The sequence below is a fragment of the Amblyomma mixtum genome, chromosome 7 (assembly GCF_055824585.1).
Source record: "Amblyomma mixtum isolate Tamu chromosome 7, ASM5582458v1, whole genome shotgun sequence".
NCBI classification, from domain to species: domain Eukaryota; kingdom Metazoa; phylum Arthropoda; class Arachnida; order Ixodida; family Ixodidae; genus Amblyomma; species Amblyomma mixtum.
This window is the reverse complement of record NC_143018.1, coordinates 18,152,920-18,176,634: the sequence shown is the minus strand read 5'-3', so window position 1 is coordinate 18,176,634 and position 23,715 is coordinate 18,152,920. Positions and strand designations below refer to the sequence as shown.

The window sequence follows — 23,715 nt, the reverse complement described above, 5'->3', positions numbered from 1 at the left end:
TCCCCATCCAAATCGGAAGCTCTACCCCTAGGAGTAGAGCTCTCGCTATACAACCGACGGACAGACGCGCCTGCAAGGTGGTGGTGTCGGCCGTTTCCAAGCTCGTATTAAGCGGCTTCAGAACTTTCTGCTGGCATTCTGGCTTTCATGACATATGGGACATCACCCTAGTTTTCCTGATATATTTTAAACTGCTCGCGTACATTTTGTTTCTGGTACATATATGCTTATCTTGCCAGAAGTAACACACCGTGCCCGCTATTAAGAATTTCTCTAAATGCCCTTTGCACCCCGTCAACAAGCGCCGTTTGTTAATTGGCCGCACGGTGTTGGTTCAATAACGTTCACAGTATCATTTTTACAGCCTAGCTTTAACATGTTTCGTTCTTCATATCACTCAGGAATGTGGTACCTCCAGCGATTCGAATACACCGACTCGATGCGGCAAATGATGCTCGCCGACGCCCCGGACATCCGGAAGACATACCTCTACCGCCTTAGCGAGCACGCAGGTACCCTAAGCATGTCGTTCCTACCTTCCGTCCGTTTTTTATATGTGTACCGTAAAGAACCGCTTACTAGGAGTAAGAGATGGGATGATAGCAAACACAGCCAGGACTAGCATGCTGATTCTCTGCATGCACTGCATGCTGATTACCTTTAGTTTATGTTTTTTACAGCATACCTTCTAGCTTGTAAAATGTTCCGCTTAAACGAAAGTGTGAAACTAAACGGCGGATGCGAGTCAACTGAAAGCTTCAATTCTGCACTGCGCAACAATTTTTACTTGAGTGCCTGTTTTCCTTAACGCTTCAAGTGCTGAAAAGCTGTATCTCTTCTTCCACGTAGGCATCGCCATAATAATATATCTTCAAATAGAAAAATCTTAATTCGTTCCTCTCAAAGTGAGCCACGGCGTCGTTAAACCTCGAATCATGTCATAAGAAACACACCGTGTATCACGCCGTGCGTGTCACAGTACCTTCCTCGGCGTCCTCACGAATGTTCACGTACGTCGGCACGCAGGTCTGACACACTTCAAGAACATCGTGCTCCTCGGCGCTTCAGATGACTACGTCGTGCCTCTGCACTCGGCCCACATCAAGCTCGTCAGACACATTACCAAGGACACCACGCCTCTAGGTAAACGCAGTGCCAAGTTGACGGTATACCTAATTAACGTGAGTGCTAAGTTCTGAGCACACCATACCAACTCCCCCCTGTCCAGGCAATTAATTTTGTTGAATAAATGAAAAAATAAAAATAACTGGCCTTTCTGCTAGGACCGTTCAAGAAAACCTTAAAGGAAATCCGATGAAAGTGGAGTATAGTACACGGCTGTACGCTCATCACACGTTTTTAGAGCAGCGGAAGAAAAGCAATCTTTCGACAGATAGAAAAATAATGCACCCTTGATATTTTTCTTTTGTTGCAGGCGTAGCGTACCGAGAGATGCTGCGGAACATACTCAAGCCCATTATGGATAAGCCAGATATGAACCTGATCCGGCTGGAGGTCCACGTTCCGTTCCGGGCCTCCCTAATCTCCTCCAACGTGCATGTTGCGCCGCTAGGCTGCGAGATACTCGTCCAGAAGATAGCCACCGTCGCCTGCGCAAGGCATCTGTTCTGAAAACGAGGCGGGTGGAGGCCATAGTTACTGCCCGGTACAAATACTATAGCGGAGGGCGACCAAAGACTGTAGCCTCCAAGATCCGCGTTCCCGCCATAGCCGATGTACAGACGACTTCTATTCTTTCGCTGTTTTCGCTGTTTACCAGACGGCTCAAGACACGGCATAGAGGGCGCTCATTACCTTGCAGGCTTCACCGACTGTATCGAAATGAAGACGTTGTCAACTGTGCCCTCCCTCCTTCACAGCTGTGAGTGCCCAGCAGTCACTGACCTGTATTCTGTGCCATTCTGTATATTGAGTGCGTTATTTGCGCAATTTTTTGAGTCCTTTCACGCCGATTCTTTCTCCTCAAGCTCTGCATCCGCAGACATAAGTACGGAGGGAAAATTACTTTTTGTTTTCAATAAAACTGGAACAGTGTTTCCAGCTTCTGCCTATATGCAGTTGTGCATAGAAGCTGAGGTTAACCATCGCGCTATCTCCACCTGCTCTGAACGCTTGCTCTTTCATAGGATCATCATACTATCCCATTGCGTTACTTATGTGGCAGCAATTCGATTTGAGAAACAAACTGATCTTACAATGCTTGTCTGACGCCCTTTGGAATGTAATGATCTACCTGTAGTTCCTTTCATCCCGATATACTTTTCGTTCCACCTACACAATCTGCTGTACTTTTGAAGAAAACTATGACGGTTCACTGCTTGCATAAGCGTGTCCAGCGAGAACGACCGAATTCGCCTCCTCTTTGTGCGTGGAGCAATTCCTGACCATTGTCATTAGCGCTTGCATTTCTGCTTTAAACTTTGGACAGTTCCCCAAGGTTACCTGATGTGTTCTATCGCAGTGCGCGCTTCTGGCCTTCCACTATGCACGTAGGTCCGTCGTGGAAGCCGACACAACGCCGACACGTTGTCCTGCTTATGCACACAGTGTTGACGCCCAAGCCTGTGACATTTGCGGCATTGCGAAAGCCGTAGATACATACGGGAGGACAAGGGGCTTCTCCAATACTAAATTTACATGCGGCGGTAATTTTGTTCTCTTCAAACAGGACCTTCACACAGGTCTAATATCTCAAGCGGTGATTCTCAGTTATGCAAACACTAGATTACAGCAATTTCGGTGCGTCAGTGTTTAATGTCCACATCAATGTCGGAAATCACAGCTGCCGTTGTGCTTGCGTTGGCGAAAAATGGGCGCCCATATGCTGCTGAAGCTCGATACGGCGTTCAGGGTGCCCAAGGCTGCCCGTTTCTTTTTTTCTTTTCTTTTTATTTGTTGCTTAGACATTTGCCTAAGAAGGGGCTGAGGCTAAAGGCACAATGTTGCCTGACGGGGCCTCAGCCCCCTACTACATGACAAACAAACATAAAAATTACAAAAAGTCCGGCGGGCCGGTACAAAATAGTATTGTTGATATGGAGAAAAAAAAACAAAGAAAAGTAGGCACAAAAGTAAGCGTTATGCTTACGACTCAACAGAGAGGACATTCTTCATGGCGTTTGTGCAGACCGCCTTAACTTGCCCAGAAACCAGTTCTTCAGGTGAGGCTATAAGTTTGTTGAAGGGATTCAAATCTTCTGCGGCCGTGACAGTCACATGAATAAGTGGTATGAAAATTCTCGCTGCAACGGGTATATTGCTGGGAAGCTCGGCGACTTGAAGCCTATACGCCCTTAGTTCTGCGGATCTTCGCTTTTGGAAGTCGGTTCACTACCACGCTGTATCCACCATCGTCTCCATATCTTCTGTGCCGGAGAAGATATATATGTCCCCGCGAGCTCAGAGGTGAGGCATTCCTTTTTCTGCTCGCTGGCTTGGAACCCGGGGACTGCTACCTGTTTGGAACAGGTAGCAGGAACATACATAGTTTGGCATCTTGACTGCACCTCACCGCGATACAATAGCACGCAGAGTTCATTGTGTACATGGTCTAGGGTGCGCACATGACCGCATATGTAGAGTGATGGGTTCCCGCTATTAACTAGTTACCACGGAAGGCGAAGATTAAGGAGCGTAGGAGTATTAGAAGAAATCCTGGGTACAATGCATGAGCTTCTAATATCGGCGCTCCCTTGAGCAGGAAGTGAACATCACAAAGACACCGCTCTCCGCGCCCCCATTTCGTGGGTATACGCCTCTTCAGAGGCGGCCATCATCGGCAATAGCAACTATCCGCCAGAAACCGCAAGCACAATCAATGGAAATGCATTTCCATTGAGAAAGTAAAATGGAAATACCCCATTTCTCATCAGGGAAGGGTTAGGAAAGCGAAACTTCCCCGTTCTCACTCCCCTTTTTTCCGAATGCCCTTTGGTCCAAAGCGCAAAAAAAAAAAAAAAAAATCGGATCAAACGCTTAGTTGTTTACACGTGGATATATTAGGGAACATGCGACAGATAAACAGGTCTGGGGCGTCTCTTTATTGAATGGGGGAGGCAACTTGGAACAAACGTTGCGGTCTACAAGAATAGCACGCGCTTCTGCAACTTGTGGACGGCGGTAACAATCTGCTCAGCAGTCGGAGTCTTCGCAGCGGCCAGCCTCGGTGACGACGTAATTTCTCTGAAAAAAAAACAACAAAAAAACAGGAGTCTCGCGTGTGAGCTTCGAGAATAAGCGTTTATTGTTCGTTACTTTAATCATTTTCTTTTTATAGCGGCGGTGCTCTATGAAAACTCAAGACTTGATGGCGTGTCTCGAAGCGAGAGTGTGGAATGGCAGCGGTTCTACCGATTCGCCGCAATCCATAAAGACAGATAAAAAAAGAATTACTCTTTCAAAAGGGGTCCGATTTATTGCACCAGTTCTAAGCGTGAAATGCAGACGAAACTGTGCAAAACTGGCTTAATAAACATAAGTTTAAACCTGAAGTGGATATCGGGTGCGTATAACTCATCAGTATTTGTCGAGACGTCCGTATTTCTTCCTGCTGACCCGACATGGATTTGGCGTTAATGCGGGACACTCATCACACGAACGATATTTGTCTTTAGTCACGATTCTCTTTGTTCGCGATGTTTGTCATTGACAACTGGGCAAACAAGTTTTCCTGACTGTATAAGACACCTGCCTAAATCATATGGGTGCTTTGAAAAAGGAATTCCATCTGCCATTGCCACTCCGTTTTCGATAAAACTTGAGAAGTTCAGTGCATGCTTCCCGGACACTCATCACCACGCTTATTACACGGGGAGCGCACCGACCTGCATCTGCTGTATTCTGTTTATCTGCTGCTCCGTGGCCAGCTGTCGTCGAAGCAGCTCCACGTTGTTGGCCATCCTGTCTCGCGACTCTGCGTTTTCAGAGGACAGAAAGGAAGCGAATATCAATCGCGTTCCGCGGCAAGTCAGCGCTCTTCATGCGTTTGGCAATCACTGCGCTCGAAAAGCTCGCAATTAACTTTCGTTTCCCACATGAATATCACTGCTGTGCGAAGCTCAAATGACCACGAAAACGAAAAAAACTCCCAGAGATCTGATCCTCCTCAGGAGTGGAGCTTTACCGCCAAGCACCCCAACTCCTTTCCCACATCTCTTGAGAGTGCTCACTGTAAGACCTGCACAGGCCAGCTTCCTAAAACACGTGACCTACATCACGTGATCACACTACGCAAGCACCCATTCCACGGTTAACAGCCGGATAGCAGGACAGCAGGGGAATTCGGAAGTTTTGAATTACGACACTACGACATCCGCTACCTCTTCCTTTAAGAAAGTCTCCTGCTCTCCCCTTGATGTAAAAAGAAATTAGACTGTAAATAGGACTATAAAAAGCACGAGCAGGAAGACACGCTGCCAAGATATCTCGAAACGGCTTTCAGAAAACATTCAAGCGGAAGCGAACCTACGTAAAATGCCTGGTGAATAGAACGTAGCAAATATGAGTTTCTAAGGGGAAAAAAATGCAACTAACATTCGGGCATCAGCACAGTTTTACGGATAATTTACGTACGACGCACAACGCTGCAGCAAGACGAGATCTGGACGGCTTTCTTGTCACAGATACCGGTACTTGATTCTGTGTGCAACGCCGGCACTACGCCTAAAGAGCGGCCAGATGCCTTAAACTGCATAGCAGGGTGGTTTGACCTGCCGAAACCTTGTCATAGAACACCAAACATGTGTTTCCTTTCTAAGATGATTACAAACATTAAATTAATTGACAATTCACGCCTCTTGGCTATATGCTGTTGTCTGCCAGACTCTAAGCAACGTGGCCTTCCTTCCAACATTGGCATAAATGAGAAGAGTTGGCGTCATGTGACGTACATGAATGTGAAAATCTGCGGCAGAATTCTTCTGACGACACATTGCTCTGATCTAGTGAGCAGACTCATTCGCCAAAGAGCTCCCCGGTGAAAGGAATGCGGGCGTACAGAATGTTTAATGGGGAGGAATCAAGATTATCAACGCGAGAACTGTAAAGCAAGATGCCTGGTCACACAGAATGGCTATGCACCAAAGCATGTGTAGTTGAGGCCACGGGTTATTTGTCTCGCGTGGCCATGTCACATTTGTTGGAGGATTTTGTTCTTTTCCTATGCCCAACTGTATACAAGAAATCGGAGGTGGCATTACCGCTTCTCCGTCGGGGAGGTCGTGAGTCTGCGACGGCGTCGCTCTTTGCTTTTCGGCCGTCTTCCGCTGGACGCGCCATCTGGGAGAAAGGCAAGCCTATCCGTCACTGCTCGATTATCGCCATGTAGTCGCAAACGTTGCTACTACGATCACACCACACATAAGTGTGAACTTCCGCCATAGTGTTACAGTCATCGCGTCGACACGCAGAGGTAATGATGAGATCTAGTATCCACGAATTCTCTTCTTTGATCTAAGCCTTATTTGGAATGTAAAATAGTGGCCCGCGGCTTGCTTTTTGGAATAAGTATGTGTGGGAGAGGGTTATGCTAATACGAGGATTTCGGTTTCTGTGGCGAAGCGTGAGAGGGCCCTTAGTTCGGCTTCGCTGACATTCTTGAGAGAGATTCAGCCCTGTTAAGATGTGATTGTGTATCTTGTATGTAACAGGGTCGTCTTATGACGGCCGGGCACCGCCAAGGGTTGCTTGCTGTATGCGGTGACTCTGTTAATACCACATTTTAGACATCTGCTCGCTCAAACTTGGTGCATCTCCTCACCCATTTTAATGGCGGTGTCGGGGGCCAGTGCAAAGCCCGTTATAATCTATAGGTAGCGCTCGTGCTGCCCTGAACAATCAGTTCAGTAGAGGGGCGTATTTGGAGAGACTGCGCTTTTCTAGCTTTTGTTTCTCGGTAAATTTGACAGCAGGAATCATTTCTCTCGGTGTGAGGTAAGAGAAGTGCCAAAAAGCTTGCCTTCTTTGCTCTCAGGTTTTGCGACGCCACTGGGGTCCCGAACTAGAGACCTCCTCCTAGCACTCGTAAGGGCTGGCCCCCTCTGGGTCAGTTCATGCATAACTTCCCTAAGTGTATCCATACATAAATGTTTTCCGTCACCACCACGGCATGAGTCAATACCCCAGTTTTCGAGACTAGATTGGGCTGTTTTCAGAACGCGGAGAGCAAACTTTACGCTAGCGGATTGTTGACGGGCGTGTAGAAATGGACTACAAACACTTCTTGAGAGTGCCGTACTATCGAGTCATCAGGAGTTGGTGCGATAAATACATTTGCTTTTATTTTATTCATTCGTAATGACACCATGCGCCAACCCAGGAGTGGGCTGCTTGCATTCAGGATTCTGTTGCGCAGTTTAAGGAAAGAGCAATGTGCAGAGAAGTATGCAGTCGACTGGTGCTTTCCAGTGATGCACGCATATTAAACACGAAAGGCACACCGCTTCAGAATTATAACTAGGAAATAATAAAGGTTCGCTTCGTGCACCAAATAAATAAATAAAGTTCAACTGTCGCATGGAAAATCTGTCGTGAGTTGTGCAAAAATAAATAACAGGAGGTACACAGCGCGCGATCGAGTTTTTACATGGGCAACATGTATTCTGACAGCACACTGTCGAACGTTACAAGTTACGTATGGTTTACACGTAGCTTATTAGCTTTGCAGAGGCAGTTAGTTCACAGATTCTACTGGAAACACAGCCAGTCTCGCGGTAGAGGCTGTGGGTAAAGCGGCTGAACGACTGGTTGCATGAAGGTGACGAAAATGACGAGTGGTGGTTCTACTACGTCATATTCAGTTAATTTTACCCTAAACTATAACAAGACGCAGCTGACTATAGTCTTGATAAAAAAAAAAACAGTTATTTTCTGGATGGGTACACCTAAGGGAAAAAAGGAACTAATAAAGCCTAGTGGTGTCTGGCACCTCCTCTTTTCTAAACGAATGCTTGTTTCCTCGACCACTTGCGGTAGAGCCAAGCGGGAGTCTTCTGAGCAACTGTCCACAGCACGCTCTAAGCACTCGCCGTACAAGACACACAGCTTCGGGCTTGGGCGTACCACTTTCTGCGGCTTTGCGTGGGGCACCGACCGCTTCGTCTCGATCATCATCCGCTCTTTGTCGTGGGGACCCTTGGTCACTTGCTCAGGACGCTTGCCGACCTGCGGTGACACAATAACAGCGTAGCACTGTGAGCAGCCTCGTACTCAAGGCACGGCCAGTAGATACTCATTATTCTTGCTATTAGGTGTTGAAATATGGCACTCTGCTGTGATACACATTAAAGAAGCCAACAGTCACGGTTGATTGCTGGCTTCGTTAATGTGTATGTCAATACGAGCCCCTCATTTTCCTACCCATTCTGCTGTGATGTGTTTCTGACAGTTAGCAGACGTTCGCGCTCTATAAGGGCCACGAACATGCAGCCAGTCATGAACGTCATTACAAGGAAAGAGATAATACATGATCGTCGCAGTGTAATGAAAGATAGATCCAGGGCGACCACAATGGCAGCACGGACTTTCTTCGAGCCATCACAACGCTCCATCAACAAAGGAACATACATAATGCAGCCCCTCCGCCCCTCGGGAAATTAACTGCAGGGCTTTTCGGTGCCTCCCAAAAGGTACAGTAGGGGAGGCTATACCCCACCTGTTCCTTGGGCCGGTGCCTTTTCCGCTCCTCCTGGTACTCCTGGTACATCTTGAGCTGCTGCTGCTGAACACGCCGATCGAGCTTCTCCTCCTCCTCCTGGTCCCGCCGGCGCTGATCCTCCAGACGCTGCTGCTTCTCCTCGATCTGCTTCAGTGCCAGGGCGAGGGAAACAGATAGGCTCAGTACCGCAAGATACACGGTAGTAGACGGAAACCTCGGCCGGGAAAATATACTTCGAAAGTCTGAGCTGCTCCTTGCTATACTCTTTAGTCGTTGAAAAAGAGACGGATGAAAAAGAAGCTTGGACTTTCCAGTGAAAAAAATATGAGCAGGATAAAACGAAAGTGAAACTCCGAAGTTAGTCATCCTTATTATCATCGTCATCAAAATCTGTAGGATATGATGCAAGAAAAACAGACAAAAGAACAGGGACTCAGGAGAGCAAATGGAACAGGCATGGTACTATTACGGAAGATGCAAAAGTACAAGATTCTGAAAGAATTGGTTTAATCCATTCTATCACTTAACTGCGCCCATAGGCAGGCACGTCTAAGCCGGCGCGTTGGTTCAGTGGTTATGGCGCTCGGCTGCTGACCCGAAAGACTCGGGTTCGATCCCGGCTGCTTCAGTCGAATTTCGATGGAGGAGAAATTCTGGAGGCCCGTGTACTGCGCGATGTCAGCGTACGTTAAGGAACCCCAGGTGGTCGAAATTTCTGGAGCCCTCCACTACGGCGTCCCTCATAGCGTGAGTCACTTTGGGACGTTAAACCCCCATAAACCATAAACGCTGACGGCAACTGAAGGCTAGGACTTTCAGGGGGAAAAAAGGAATGTGCGTCTTAACGCTTCCAACAATACAGGGCACGGTGTCACTGATAGTGCTCCGATATTCAGTTTGACCAACGGGTTCGCTAGCATGAAGGCATCCTAGCCTCGCTTAAAAAAAAAAAAGCGCCATCTAGAATAGCGCCTCAGCTACAATAGGGACAACTGCGCGACTGTTGCCCTAAAAGCACGTGACAGCTCAGCTTGCAATTATCATTGTAGGTGACTGATAAAGAAGTGACATCAGAGTAAGAGGATTGCACTTATAAGAAAAAAAAAAGATATTTCTACAAACAATATTTTTGTCCTTAATCCCCGGGGTGTGGGGTGAGCAAATTAAACGCCTTACCTGTTTCTGCAGTTCCTTGCGGTATAGGCTTGGAGGCAGGACATTGCGAACGAGCTTCCTGCTGGGCCTGATGCTGCGTGACACGACGCAGTCGCCATGAGCGCAATACAACTTTTTGAGAATTTGCCAACTGCTCCAATGGCCTATAAATCCGAGCGCTTATTTCAAACAATCCGTCGACATTTGAAATAAATCTGTTGGACATCACCAAGCATAAAAATTCTCAGTCGTCAGTCTCGCAATCATGAACAACGACGCGAAGTTTTTTGCCTACTGCTTGGTGCGCGTTCTTATTAGATAGTGTCAGCGCAGACAGCAGCCATAGTCAAAGAATGTTTACGGGGGCATGCTTAGACGCGCAAGACAGCTGAGAGCTGGAAGGAAGAAAGAAGGAAACAGGTAGCCCACAGCATGAAGAAGGCTAGACAAGAACGAGCTAATTCCGATAGGCCGAACTATATTAGTTAGCAACGTTTAAGGCACGCAAAACTGTCCAATTTAACTGCACACATCAAGAGTGAATTCATCGACAGTGTACTTGGGCTGAATGAAAGCGCAGAGCTTGAAATAATTTTTTAATATAGGACAACATTTAAGTCAACCCAACCCAAAATTGCATTTTTTCAACGGAAAATTTAGTCGACATGATTTTTCAGTGCAGACCAGGGCCTCTTTCTCAACAGTGTTTATGAACGTTCCTAAACGTTTGTATGACTAGTCATCGGAAAAGGTTTGCAGTGGCTGCAGTCATTCCTGTCACTGTTTCAAGGCCGCACTTGTGTTGAAGGGTAGCGGCTAAATAAGCGGATTTGGATTGCATGACTGCTCCGAGCGGATTAGCGCAAATAATGGTTGGTGCAAGTACGAAATGAAATGGTTAAATGGTTTGCTAGAGGTTCCCATTCCTGCAAGCAAAACTGAACATCTTCAACCTAAGTTCAAGGTGCACAAACCTTACGCAAGTGTCTGTGGCTTCGTGAACCACCTACGTGTCTGTGCTGCGGTCAACTAGGCATTCGATTTGGAACAGCAGATCGATTTTATTTGTGTTGGGCTCCCGGTCGAGTATGTTTGTTGCTCGCTTCAATGCGATGTAAGAGCGCATATTTTGTTACTGGAATCAAAACACACTATTCCGAATACCCAGCACAGAGTGTTATTTCGCACAGAATCCAACACGTCGTGCATTTTGTCCAGTGGGAAAAAAACACGAAGCAAGAAAGTAAGGACATCTGCTCCTCCGGATCCGCCTGCGCTATCGCCATTCCGCGCTCACAGACAAAGGATGGCAGCAGAAGCACAGACCTATACATCTGGAGCCCTGTGAACTCACTGGCCAGGGAGTCAAGCTTTGGCGATGAGAACCAAATGAAACAGTCGAACATGCGCCTTCAATGAGGATTTTGGCTTGGGCTAATTGTTTCATTGTTTTTTGTCGACAGACTACCACAGCGCTATGGAACACCGACACAAGACACGACAGGACAGGACAGGACCGGTCCTGTCTTGCGTGTCTTCTTGTGTCGGTGTTCCATAGCGCTGTGGTAGTCTGTCGAAGAAAAACAATCCACCTTCTGCAGGCTGTCAGCTACTTGGGTTATCTGGTCCTGTTCTTGTTGTGGAGTCACTGAAGTCGCTTCCAGTGAACTAAGTGCGTTGCTAATGCGCTGAGCAATGTGGCGTACACTAATCGCTTATAGTACACAATCCCTTGTACCAGCTAGAGGTATACGTGCCCACGTAGCACACGCACACGAAGTGGCGCACTCACAAGAGTCCGTCCCCCCTGCGCGCAAGGAGCAGGTGCAGGTGGGGCACCAGCATGGCCACTTCTCGTTGCCGGCGCGGGTCGCCGAACAGGTTAGACTCCGAGCGCGCCTTGGAGGGCATGATGTCGCTCGACGTCTGCACCGGCTGTACCAGGTCTCCGAGGAAGCGGGGCCGCTTGCCGCCTGCCGAAGCCAGGGAAGGAAAGCATCAGTACAAGAACGCATAAGTAAGTAAAACAGCGCTAGACACGGGACAAAGGAAGAACAACACAGCACAAGGCGGAAAATGGTTTATCATCTAAACGTAATGGCTGTCATCTATAACTCACTTGAATGAGCTTGCCTGTAAGAAACGCTTTGTAGCCTCCGAAAAATCACTCAGCTAATAAAAAACGCCGTCCAGTCAGAGTTTTTAGCCAGGAGCTTTTCCAGGCAGTACGTACAGGTGTGTTGCGTCGAACATTAATTATTAGCTCATTAAGCCAGATTGAATAACGATAGACCGTTCGAATAGAGAGAACAGGGAAAAAACAAGGCTGCAGGCAAATAACAACCTGTTTTCTGACCTGCAAATGCTGTAGTCAGGTCTCTGCCCCACGGGTCCTGGTACTCCTCTATGCACTTCCGGTCAAGCCTGAAAAGAGGAAAGAATAACCATTTCCAAAGTATATGTCACAAAAGAAACAATCCACGGGCAATAGAGAACGGTTGTGTTATCTAGACTATTCACCGAAAAATTCGGGGGACTCTTAAACTAAGCCTAAGGGTATGACGCGACAGTGTCAGTGGGTCCCTTCAGTGACCTGGTGTCCCTTTGCATGTCACTTCGCAGGTATGGACACTGTTCTTTATTTCATTTTTTTTTTCATTTCGGTTTGCTTTTGATTTTTTCTTATTTTCCACAAGACTCGCAAGGCCTTCCTTTAACCCAGTCTAAAGAACAAACGGTGTATACCTTTTTTTTAATCCAAGCGGCTGTTCTTTCACAGCGCATTGGGACTGTTGTCGTTACGATAATGTCGGTTTGCAGCGTGTCGTTCGCTCGGAGTCTCGAGGATGGTTATGCACGCAGGTAACCGTCAGATTCTGAAGCTAAGAGATCCGGTAATGTTAGACATTTTGTCTATAAAGGAAGCACTTTAACTGCGAACTGAATGCGTTCAGTTCGCAGAATTGGAAAGACGCTATTTTTCGAATGGATAATAGCGCAAGTGCTAAAGAAGAAGCAAAACAAACAGAAAACTTGCCTTGCTGATTATATTTACAGTTCCTAAATTTGACAGCATTTCCTGCGATCTTCAGCTCTTCCTTGCAAGGCACGTCTTTTGAGGGATGCGTTCTTGAAAAGAGCATCAGTCGGCGAAAAAGTGGAGAGGGGGGAGGCGCCTGTCCGCGTCATTGTCATTGGCTCGCTTTGTCACAGTGAACGTGATGGTGATTACGATGACGATGCTAATGAAGCTGGTTTAGGAGCAAAGCCATTCTTGAAACAAGCCTGTAAAACGGTACCACTATGTTACCAACAAGTTCTAATGACCCGCCACGGTGGCTCAGTGGTTATGGTACTCGGCTGCTGACCCGAAGGACGCGGGTTCGATCCCGGCCGCCGCGGTCGCATTTCGATGGAGGCGAAATGCTAGAGGCCCGTTTATTACGCGATGTCAGTGCACGTTAAAGAACCCCAGGTGGTCCGAATTTCGGGAGTCCTCTACTACGCTGTCCCTCATTGCCTGAGTCGCTTTGGGACATTAAACTCCATAAACCAAACCAAACCATACAAATTCTAATGGTGTGATGTCTAATATTTGAAGTATTCGTTTTTTTATCATTAGCTTAGCAATAGCTGAAGGAGCTCGTCGGCTCGTGAAGATGATGTGCGCCGGGTGTGCCGTAACGTTTGGACCGGTGCCCCTGGTCTACAGCACGTACAGCTGCTCCAGAGTTCCGCCGCTAAATTTAGCAGGCACAGTGGCGCCCTCGGAGGCCTCGCGGGCGCTCCGCGAAAAAGCGGCGCGAGCCAAATTCAAACGTCGAGACGTGAAACGTGATCACGACTAATCAGTTTAGATTCATCTGTGCAGCATGTGCGGCCCTGCTAGGTCGTGCTTGGCGCCCCCGGCGAGATCCTCGTGGTTTAGCCCAACCAGGCTGGGAAGTGCCTAGGCGTCCACTAATTTCATTTTTTGTGGGTGCGTACAGGCGCTCTTGCAGCATCCCGTAATTGCTCGTTTGCTTCCCCTCAGGGACTCCCCACTCACCGGGCCTCCTCCAGCTTCTCCTGCAGCATCCGCTCCTGCTTTTCCTTTATCTGTGCCTCGAGCTCCTTGAGGTAGGCCTCCTGCTTCGTGGTCGACCTTGTGACGCTGAGAGAGCGGGACGGGTAAAAAATATTTAAAAAAAAACAATGGCGGGAACTTGAATAAGAACTACACAGTATGAGGGAAAGAAAAGGCGGTGCTCTATATCCCAACTAAATAATTACTAAGAGGCAATGGCATTCATTCGAAAAAGAAAGTAAAGCTCGAGTGTCTGTTATCAGAAAAAAAAAAATCGGTCAGACATTCACACTATGGTATAAATTCAGCACCTTTCGTTAGCGTACTGAGTGACTTCACATACACACAGTCTCACATCCTAAACCAACGGCGACGCCACTGTACTGCAATCTCCGGTGTACAGTATGCGGTTTATATGCATCTTGAAGTTGAAATTTAGCACTTGGCGAGCTATCCATAGGCAAGAACTACGCAGTAGCCTTCTTTTTTTTTGTTTCAGTGGGGCAAATACAATACGAACTGCCAAACGCGATTCTCCAGAGAAGTTTTGTGATACTTCCGCTGTGCTTCTGTTGCCATCGGATGACTGACTGGTTGCACCCGCGCTTACTAGCACTAACGCTATCTCGATTTAGAAGAATATGAACATACGCAGAAGCCTGTAGCGGTTCATCCAATCTTGGAAAGCGTTCTTTGTCAAGTCTGCTTTTACTTTGTCAAGAGTTTTACGCACGGAATGCACACCTAACCCCAGCAGACTATGTACAGGATGTGAACAATCTAGCAAAAATTTTGAGCTTAAATTGGGCCCAGCAGAATACAATTTGCGTGCGGATTGTACCCCAGAAACTGCGGTAAATAAAACAGAACTTCACAGCAGACGCGCTGCATAGCTTTTCTGAAAGAGAAGAGTCTATTATCACCCGCTCTATTCGCTCTAGCTTTCACTGTAGATGCTGCAAAAGAAGTCTCCGTAAAATTCCATCACTAATAACTTTAAACAGCATTAAATTCGTAATATCAAGCGGATACGTAATATCGAGCGGATACGAAAAGAAAAATGAGATGGCTTGGCGCCCACGCTCACCTTCCGTCAGGGCGTCGCTCGGAGCCGGCTGTGTAGGCGAGAATATAAAGAAAGCATAGCAGCACCGTTGTTTCATCATATGCAATCGTTGAAATGAAGCAACATCGGATGAGCGTTATATTAGATCCAAAACATAACATTTCATTTCTGGTCACTTATCCACTAAAGAGACAGATTACTTATTTGTGCAGGCTCGTTGAAGTCTGCATGACATAGAAATGTCGTAAACTGGATGAAGCATACAAATTCATCAATTCTTCATCATAATAACGATTCCTTATTCCGAGTTATTCGCCAGCCCCGGGTACGACTGCATTTGTAACAGCTACTTCTTCTAAAAGGGCAGTAATTTCTCATTAGCATCTATCTAAGCACAGCCATATGGCTAGAAAGGAAAGTAAACAGCTTTTACACAAACTTCATATTTGAAGAAAACTTCTTCCTGGTCCGGGGGACTTACCTCTACCTTGGCGGATTTCCCCTTAACATTGGACCATCCTCATCTGTTAGCTTATATCGACAGTATCTCTTTTTTTTTTTTACTTATCGTAACGGATTCCTTCTGCATTTTAAGAATAGCCATTCAAAAAAGAAAGTACCGCCGCCGCGGTGGCTCAGTGGTTATGGTGCTCGGCTGCTGACCTGAAAGACGCGGGTTCGATCCCGGCCACGGCGGTCGAATTTCATTAGAGGAGAAATTCTAGAGGCCCGTGTGCTGTGCGATGTCAGTGCACGTTAAAGAACCCCAGGTGGTCGAAATTTCCGGAGCCCTCCACTACGGCGTCCCTCATAGCCTTAGTCGCTTTGGGACGTTAAAACCCATAAACCAAACCGAACCAAACAAGAAAGTACCGCGAAGATAACAATGGCAAAGAATTCAGACCCGTTAGCAATGCTGCTCCCGCGTCCAGCTGCGTCGGTTGTGATCCTCCTTTCCTGCACAACAGCAAAGTTAATGCGTTGACTATAGTATCAAGACCTATTACACATCTAGGCTCTCATATGAGCAGTTAATGCTTAGGCTAGAACTAGAAAACAGAAAACATTCGACGGTTGTGATTTGTCAGTGACAGTTACTTCTTACCTTAGCTGTAGGGATGGATCTGACTGTGAGGCACCTTTCAAGCTGAAAAACAGAAATATACGAATGATTAATAAGGAAAAATGTCAAGAAGTTGTGCTACGCCCTTCTGCCTGCTAAGCGTGCTCATTAGCGGTCACTTTTCCTCGTTGTAACGACGAGTCGAATAATATACCTCGTAAAGTCGACACGAAGCGATGCCCAATTTTTTCGATGCTGTGTTTGATCTATAAGTACATTCATAATTTATTTGTTTAGAATTTCTTTAGTAAGAGTCCAACCCTAACCCTAAAAAAGGCATACGCCTTTTTGCTTCCTGTTAGGATTGTCTTTTTCACCTTCTACGTTTAAACAGTTTATATGTAGCTGCCGTTCACACTGCGTCAGACAGGAATATTTCAGTTCACAGCGAGAATTAAGCGTCGAGATCCACAAGCATAAATGCCCGAAGAACAATCGAAGTATCACCCACAAAGAATTCCCTATCACAGAGGAACAATACTGTTTTTTTTTTTCACTCAGCACGCCGCATCATGCTGAAACGCGTACGAGGACGTTACCTTATAAGCATACATCACTCATTCTTTTCAATTTAGTAGTGATAGTTTGTGAACGCAAGATTTGCAGTTCCAATTCTAGTCGCGGCAACAGAGCACACGGTTTCGAGTGGCAGGCTGAACAGGCGCCGTTTTCGAGCTTACCCCCTGTCCAGGCTCTGGCTTCTTTCCCATTGGATGGGCGCTGCAGTGGGTTGACGAAGAAAAAAGAAAAAAAGGAAATATATCTGTGTATGGTTTCACGGTGCAGACATTTTACTTCGATAGCATTATAAGTTCCCATGTATCCAAAATGCGTCATCGCTCATAAAATTCGCCCATTGGCTGAAAAAAAGTGACGTCACTAGACAGGAAGTGATCCAGTAATGGCATTAACAGCTACTGATACTACCGTACTACCAACACATAATGAAATTAGATGTTCCTGTGACTTCTTTTTTATGTGAGGACCTGCGCTAACCGTAATAGAATGTAATGCCAGTATTGGTGCGTGAATTTTAACGTACCGAATTTGCACTTTGAGCACTTTATTTTGCTGTCACGGGTGGCGCTACAACTTGTGGGTTTTCCATTCTAGTAGCAGTTCACTCGCCGTGTATGGGGGGCGTAAGTAATGCTCTGCAGGGGATATAATTAAGCAGTTTTATGAAAACACCGGATGGGATTTTGTTGACCTCGGTTGCTCTTGACTAGTTATATTAGCCACGTACAAATAAGCAGACCTATTAAAGTTATAATGCTCCTCGTTTTTGACTAAGATGATTTTATGATCTTGCCTTCTCTATGTCCAAACTTAAATATTCGGAAGATTGCGGTGTGGTGTAATCATTTACACCTTTGCTATGAAATTGAAAATTAAGAGCGACACGATGATTAGTTTATATTGAATCATATACCATTATCTTCGCCGTCAATGTCCCCGTGACCCGGTGATTGTCCTCTGCTCCTGGAAAAGGCCAACGAGAGAAATACTTAGCAGAGTCCGGCAATCATAGCGAAAGGAATGCTTAGCGCTGATGTTTATTTGAATGTATGCAGCGTTACCTAGAAGAGTGCGGTGAGGGGCTAGTTGGTACGACATTCCTGCGTTTGTCCCGTGTGGTTCTCTTTCTCTCGTCCCGTCCTTTTGCGCAGTTACTTTTTGTTCTAATAATGGCGTTACCTAGCGGGATATTTTCAAACATTGGTAATCTGCGCCACCTAGCTTTACTATTTTCTTGTTTCAATCCTTTGCGCATAGTTTCTCTGCGGCGTCAGTAAATGGGCACTGCAAGCATTCTTATCGTAGTAAATATGATCATCCGATTGGAGAAATTAACCACCAGGGTAAGCGTATACACTCGTTACAAAGAAGCAAAGATAGAAACTGTTTCGTTTGGTTCAGACTATAGTTCGGTAATAAACGCTTCAGAGTTTTACTGTCGCGTCCTCGAGTCGCTCCAAGCATACAAGTAGGAGGAGCTTTATTCCCAAACAGATGTGTACAACAGAGTGCAAGAGGTTTATGGGGAATATGCTGACTTCAAGATGGTGAAGACGCGAGGCTGACGATGGAGAAGCGCAGTGGGTTCACGGTCGAGACGAAGTCGGCAGGCGAGGCATCATAAAACGTTCTATATGAGGATCTGCCGTGCTTAATGCAAGTATGCGTGCCATATTCGAGCCTCAATAGAAACCGCATACAACTTTTGAACGGCGAGCGTACACGGTTGTTTAAAAGGATTAAATTTCACTGGCACTCGTGTAGTCTTGCAAACGTGAAGATTGAGAGCCTGAGAAATGTAGCGCTGTAGTTGGTACTAGCCGTTGTCTTGCCAGCTGAGACATGGAAGATCCGGAAATTGTACCTGTGTTGTGTTACGTAACCAGCTCACGGGTCGAATGATGGTAAGCATGTGCGTAATATCGACCGCTACAAACAATATTGCACAGTCAGGGGCTTAATTATTAGGACCCTCATCACGCACACGCATCATGACGTCTGTAATAGAAGAAGGTAATGCAAAAACATTACTTCCGATAAACAGCATACCTCGAAAGGCAGGCAGTCAGCGCGGCTCTGGTGGCAGGTTTCCGAACTTCGGACATCACTTCCTGAAGCAGGAGATAAGCAGAGGCACCCTTTTCGCGCTTGTCTTCTTCAATTGAACTATATCGTGAGTTTCGTTCGCATCCAGACAAAGGAAGGTTTAACCACCACTAGTAAAATCAATCCAACTGAAATCTCTATTCTGTAGTGTTCACTTAACGAAGTGTAGACACCTAGTTTTCTTTAGTTGCATGCCTTCTTCTCTCTAATGATGCTGCAGACATTATTATCGGCGGCTCACCACCAGATATAGCCTTGCGACCACCAAATAATTCATGATTTCACTTATTTTATGACGCTATTTCGATTTCAACTATCGAGCGATGTCTTTAACACCATAGATGGCTTTCGGTCACGTGAGGCATAAAGCAAACTTCAGTGTAATCGCTGATGCGTTGTCTGCTGCCATTCTGGATATGAGGCAGGCTGGCCTAAGCGTTGTAGTCAATTAAAACGACGTATCACTGATCACATTGCTTATATTGCAATTTTTTTCATGCCTCACGTGACATAAACACTTTTTGCAGGTCACAGCCATCGTCCTATATTTGAAACAGAAACCGAACAGCATCAGAGAAGGAATTCAATTGCAAAATATTTGATGGTTGTAGAGGAGTACCACAGGGTTATCTATGAATATTAGTGTCCAGCGAATTATTACGAAAAAAAAACACCAAGCAAAAATTTTGTGCCTCTACCGCTTTACCATAGCTTTCAATTGTCTTTTTCTCGCCAAGAATACGGGCCAAATTTTAAGATTCTCCTTAGCTTATACTCTTTCCTTACCTCATAATGAGGAGCCTTTCGTGCTTCCTTATCTCATGCAAGCATTGGAAAAGCCATCTAATTTTCCACCAATTTTCGCCACTCCTTGCACAAGGAGGCGTTAAGAGGGACAAGGAACCGCTTACACGCGTCTGGCGTCGAGAATATTCTCTGATAATTTAAGTATGTGCGTCTAAACCCGAAAAAATATGCTACAACTTGAAATTTTGTATTTAGTTTGAGTACGCGCGCGTATGTGCGCCCGTTTTGCATGTTACGCATGGTGTTTCAGTGCTTTGGATGGCTTGGCAGGAAAGCATAGTTTGTCTGGCAACGTCAAATTGTTTACAGTGCAGCGGCAACAGTGAATGCTCGCACATCACTGTCAGATACAAGTACGCGTACTAATCCCTATGCTCAAATTAAGCCGGACAAAACAAATCTGCCGAAGCCGTGGAACCTGCAGACCGCGGATGCGAAGTCTGACGGGAACGAAGCCACCATTTTTAACTCGGCGTCACGCTGTCGACAGCGCAAGCGTAGTGTGAGTGGTTGAGCAGTGAACCATGTGTTCAGGTCAAGGAGTGAGTTAAGGAAGCAAGAAGGTAGCCTTGTGTGTACCTCAAGAAAAGGGCGCTCCAACGGAGGCCTCAGTAAGGGCTTCTCACTAAGGCGTAATAAAATATTCACCGAACGAAGACGAGTGGTCGTTTTAAAGCATCCTCACTGAGACAAGGAGCGTTGTGAAATTTGGCCAATTGATTTTTAGTTTGTTTTGAAGCTCCATGGTTTTACTTATTGTTACTTTTTCCTGCAGCGAACATGCTCTCTTCAGTTAATTAACGTTAGAAATACATTTAGAAATGTTTTCGTAGGTTTTCAACGAGACTAATGCAGCATGGTTAAATTTGATGCAAAACGCGAAAAAAGGACGAAGACATTTGGATGTGTCTTTTCAGTGCATAGCCATTTAACCGCGAGATTCTAAGTAAGATGATTACTGATAACAACTACCTGAGCGGTACTATAATACCAAAAGGTAGAATTCCTCCTCTGATTTAAATTTACTCCACCATCGGAGATTACACTCAACACATTGATCTTAGATGATATTACAAAACGAATATGATTTGGTGCCATGCAAAAGTGCACCGGGTGATGACTCTGTCTAGTGACGTGGTGCAGTGTCTCGATCAGCTCTGAGGACCGTGCGGCGGGCAGTCCGAGTGCTTCGTGCCGGGTGACTCACCTTCAGACTACTCACCTGCAATGCAACAAAAAGAAAAAAGGAAAGTGATGGGGCTGGACAACTCAAATTGGTGATTATGGGCAGGCGCCCTAACAGAAACTAGTGCACGATCGGCTTTTGAAGCTCGCATGCACTATCTTTGTTGCGCAAATTTTAAAGGAACTGTATTTGGCTGCGTGATTATGGTGGATTGCATTACTGACCAGGACAGGCATTACAAAGACCGCAGACAAGAATGAAACATGTTGTAATAACTGAAATTTTGAATAATAGCGCTATCGGTTGCTGCGTCGGCATTTTCATTGCCCTTTGACACAGTCTTATTAACCATAGGTAGTCAGTGCTTTATAGAGCAAACCCTTTACCCAGACACACGCGCGCTCAGTTCCTATAAAATGAGCCAGGGTCACGCAGAGACACTGGATGACTGTAATTAAATGATCCGATCACTTTTAGCGTGTCTTTTCGAAGGATAAAACATGAGATGCGTTGCCAGCGAAAGCAACAGCAATCAATGAGATGGTATAAAGTGTGCTAGCCTAGAGGAATTTGCTAATGTACGCTTATAGAGTTCAAACTCGGAAAGACCAAGCACGCGCAGCTTGTGCGCAGGTAGCGAATAGCACTCACTAGTTTGGCGAACTCTTCCCGCTCCTCCTTGAGTTTGGCAGTCTCTTCTTTTAGCGTGGCGACCACGGCCAGCTCTCCGTTTCTCGCACCGTTACTGCACAACCTGCGAGGGTTGAGGGAGGGCGGAAAGGCGGATGCGAACAAACAGCCCCGTCGTATAAACGATGCGGTAGGATTACTGCGTCTAGTGATACAGGATTCCCCGGGAATCCCCAGTTGTATAGTTTATATAACATTGAGGTATTTTAACCCTTTATAAGGAGCACGCTCTCTATGTGGATGTCTTAAATGCATACAAATGTATAATTGCACTCGGAATGTCTCTAAGAATTGGGTCATATAATATTCAAGTATTTTCCAGAAGAAGGAATTTGTTGTAGAAGAGCGAGTTGGTCAAGTTAGTATCGGTCCATTGTGAAACAACAGCGTGAATAAGGACGGAGACGAAAGTAAAGACGACACAATCAGCGATTTTCGGCCACTGGTTTTTTGTAGAACAAAGGGGTACGCAGTTCTACCAATGACTTCGTAAAAAGACCTCATATGTAGTCCGTATGTATCAATACCTTCCTCTTTTGAACGTATAATTCAAGCTGAAAATTATTATTATGATGCATCTGACTAAATGAAATGGAATAAAAGGTCAACAATTTGTCATTTTTTTCCTTTGAAGGTAGGCCTCGTCCTGCTGTGCACCCGCGCTTGCAAAAACGCACAGGACACCAATGAGGTCTATTAACGAAAGATAAAAACTCACTGAAAGGTTCGTTTGATTGCTCGGTGCTGTTCATCTCACAAAAATATGGTACTTAAGTGGACCGTTTGCCGGCAGTGGAAGTAAATGGGACGCATATGTCCCGCTGCCCTGTGCAAAAAATATATTCAGCTCAAAGGCTCTTGAGTGTGGTCACGGCACTTACAATTCCGACCAGTACTGCTGCAACATCTGAATTTAAAGCTAGCTTTTGAAAAGCTTTTTTTATTTTTTTTTTCACAAACCGTGATCGGCGTCCGTCTTTCTCGCTGCTTTTGACGCCTGCGGCCGACGAATGCCCGTTGACGGGTGGCAGAATTGGCGCCATGTCGGCAACGCCGTCTGCTCTCGACTGACCCCTGGAAACAGCGCTGCCTTGGTGGTCACCCTCTTCCTTAGGCTGCCTCTTCAAATGTACATCTTCTGCCGGCGTCGGTCTTCTCAGGTGTTCGAGTTGTGAAGTGGCGCGCCGACAGTGCTTCCTTCGCCTTTGCCGCTTTGCCTCTTCCTCGGCTTCTTTCTTAAGAAACGAACAGAAAGGCCATGGGAAGCAAGGATCTACAGGTGACCAGTCGCTTAAAGCAAATACTTATAACTTTGTTAGCATAAAAAGAAAGCAGGCACAACAAAAGCAGGCAAAATGAAAGGAACAAGCTTCAAATGGCGATCCCAAAGAACGCAACGCCTGCCTTGTGGATAGAGATGGAAACCAAAGAAAAGAATAAAGAACAGAAAACAGACCAAAAACCTTGTGTGCCCACGAGAACCGCCTGTGTTAACACTTGCCGTTGCACAGAGAAGTGTTTCACTTTCACGTATTTCACTGAAATTCACAACTCACTCATTTCATGGCTTTCTTCATCATGGCGTCAACATCCGCATCAGCGCTTCAGTTGAAACTGGCGAAATTACGTCCGTGAGAAAGCGTATCATGGCGTTTCGCACCATAGTGCAAAATGGTCACACTCGAACTCTGAACTCTGTTTAGTATTCCACCCGTAAAAGGGGAGTTGCAAGGAGGGGAGATCACCTGCACGTATTAGGTAGATAGTAATGAAACTCTCCAGAGAAATTTCTGTCGGACCTCTTCTGCAGGTATGTTGCAGAGCGCTGAAGGCAGAGCCGTCCATAAACTGTGGCTTAGAGTGAGAACAAGCCGCGGGAATAAAAAACGCTAACACTACAACGTATGTTACGGTATACTACGGTATGGTACAGTATGGTATGCTTTGTTTAAAGAAACACTAAAGGGGAATAGCGAACTACGCGATGCGCTCCGTTAGAAGTACAGACTATCCTCGGGTACGCTGCCAAAGTTTTAATGCGTTAGCGTTGAAGGCTCCATTGTCCAGAAAAACCTGTGGCTGCGTTGTCGATGTCGGCGTTGTGAGCAAAAAATCCCGAGCATGACTCTGCCGGGTGGTCCCCAGAGAGCAGCCTAGGAGGCAGGTGGGGCCACCTAGCTCACGTGACCTTACAGCGTCAGCACAACCTGACCCCCCTCCCCTAGATAGTGAGTAAACTGCCCACCGTGGTAGGCGGCAGTTAAATTAATGATTACTCACTCGGGAAGAGCACAATGGGCCGCAGAAAGCCCAGCGCTGGGAG

The 23,715-nt window shown here is 46.2% G+C and overlaps 2 protein-coding genes across 5 annotated transcripts in view; one reads left to right on the top strand and one right to left on the bottom strand.

Annotated features, from left to right (window-relative positions):
- The first annotated feature begins 403 nt into the window (after positions 1-403).
- On the top strand, positions 404-1,632 carry LOC149335130 (protein FAM135A-like). The gene is made up of 3 exons (XM_089553750.1): positions 404-512; positions 1,027-1,143; positions 1,436-1,632. The coding sequence occupies exons 1-3, from the start codon at positions 404-406 to the stop codon at positions 1,630-1,632; spliced, it is 423 nt and encodes a 140-aa protein (XP_089409876.1).
- Positions 1,633-4,040: 2,408 nt separating this feature from the next.
- LOC149335129 (uncharacterized) overlaps positions 4,041-23,715 on the bottom strand; it is a 38,178-nt gene continuing 18,503 nt past the window's right edge. The window contains exons 4-21 of one of the 4 annotated variants that reach the window (XM_089553749.1): positions 22,353-22,627; positions 21,354-21,456; positions 20,724-20,738; positions 18,653-18,714; positions 17,517-17,566; positions 16,765-16,804; positions 16,067-16,108; positions 15,866-15,918; positions 14,983-15,010; positions 13,878-13,982; positions 12,186-12,253; positions 11,622-11,802; positions 9,851-9,923; positions 8,672-8,821; positions 8,080-8,181; positions 6,219-6,297; positions 4,845-4,933; positions 4,041-4,203 (exon numbers count right to left, since the gene is read on the bottom strand). In XM_089553749.1, coding sequence (XP_089409875.1) covers positions 4,153-4,203; positions 4,845-4,933; positions 6,219-6,297; positions 8,080-8,181; positions 8,672-8,821; positions 9,851-9,923; positions 11,622-11,802; positions 12,186-12,253; positions 13,878-13,982; positions 14,983-15,010; positions 15,866-15,918; positions 16,067-16,108; positions 16,765-16,804; positions 17,517-17,566; positions 18,653-18,714; positions 20,724-20,738; positions 21,354-21,456; positions 22,353-22,627 — 1,566 coding nt within the window. In that variant the 3' untranslated portion in view covers positions 4,041-4,152. The remainder of the gene's footprint in view (positions 4,204-4,844; positions 4,934-6,218; positions 6,298-8,079; positions 8,182-8,671; positions 8,822-9,850; positions 9,924-11,621; positions 11,803-12,185; positions 12,254-13,877; positions 13,983-14,982; positions 15,011-15,865; positions 15,919-16,066; positions 16,109-16,764; positions 16,805-17,516; positions 17,567-18,652; positions 18,715-20,723; positions 20,739-21,353; positions 21,457-22,352; positions 22,628-23,715) is intronic. The other 3 variants (XM_089553746.1, XM_089553747.1, XM_089553748.1) reach the window with 3 other exon arrangements.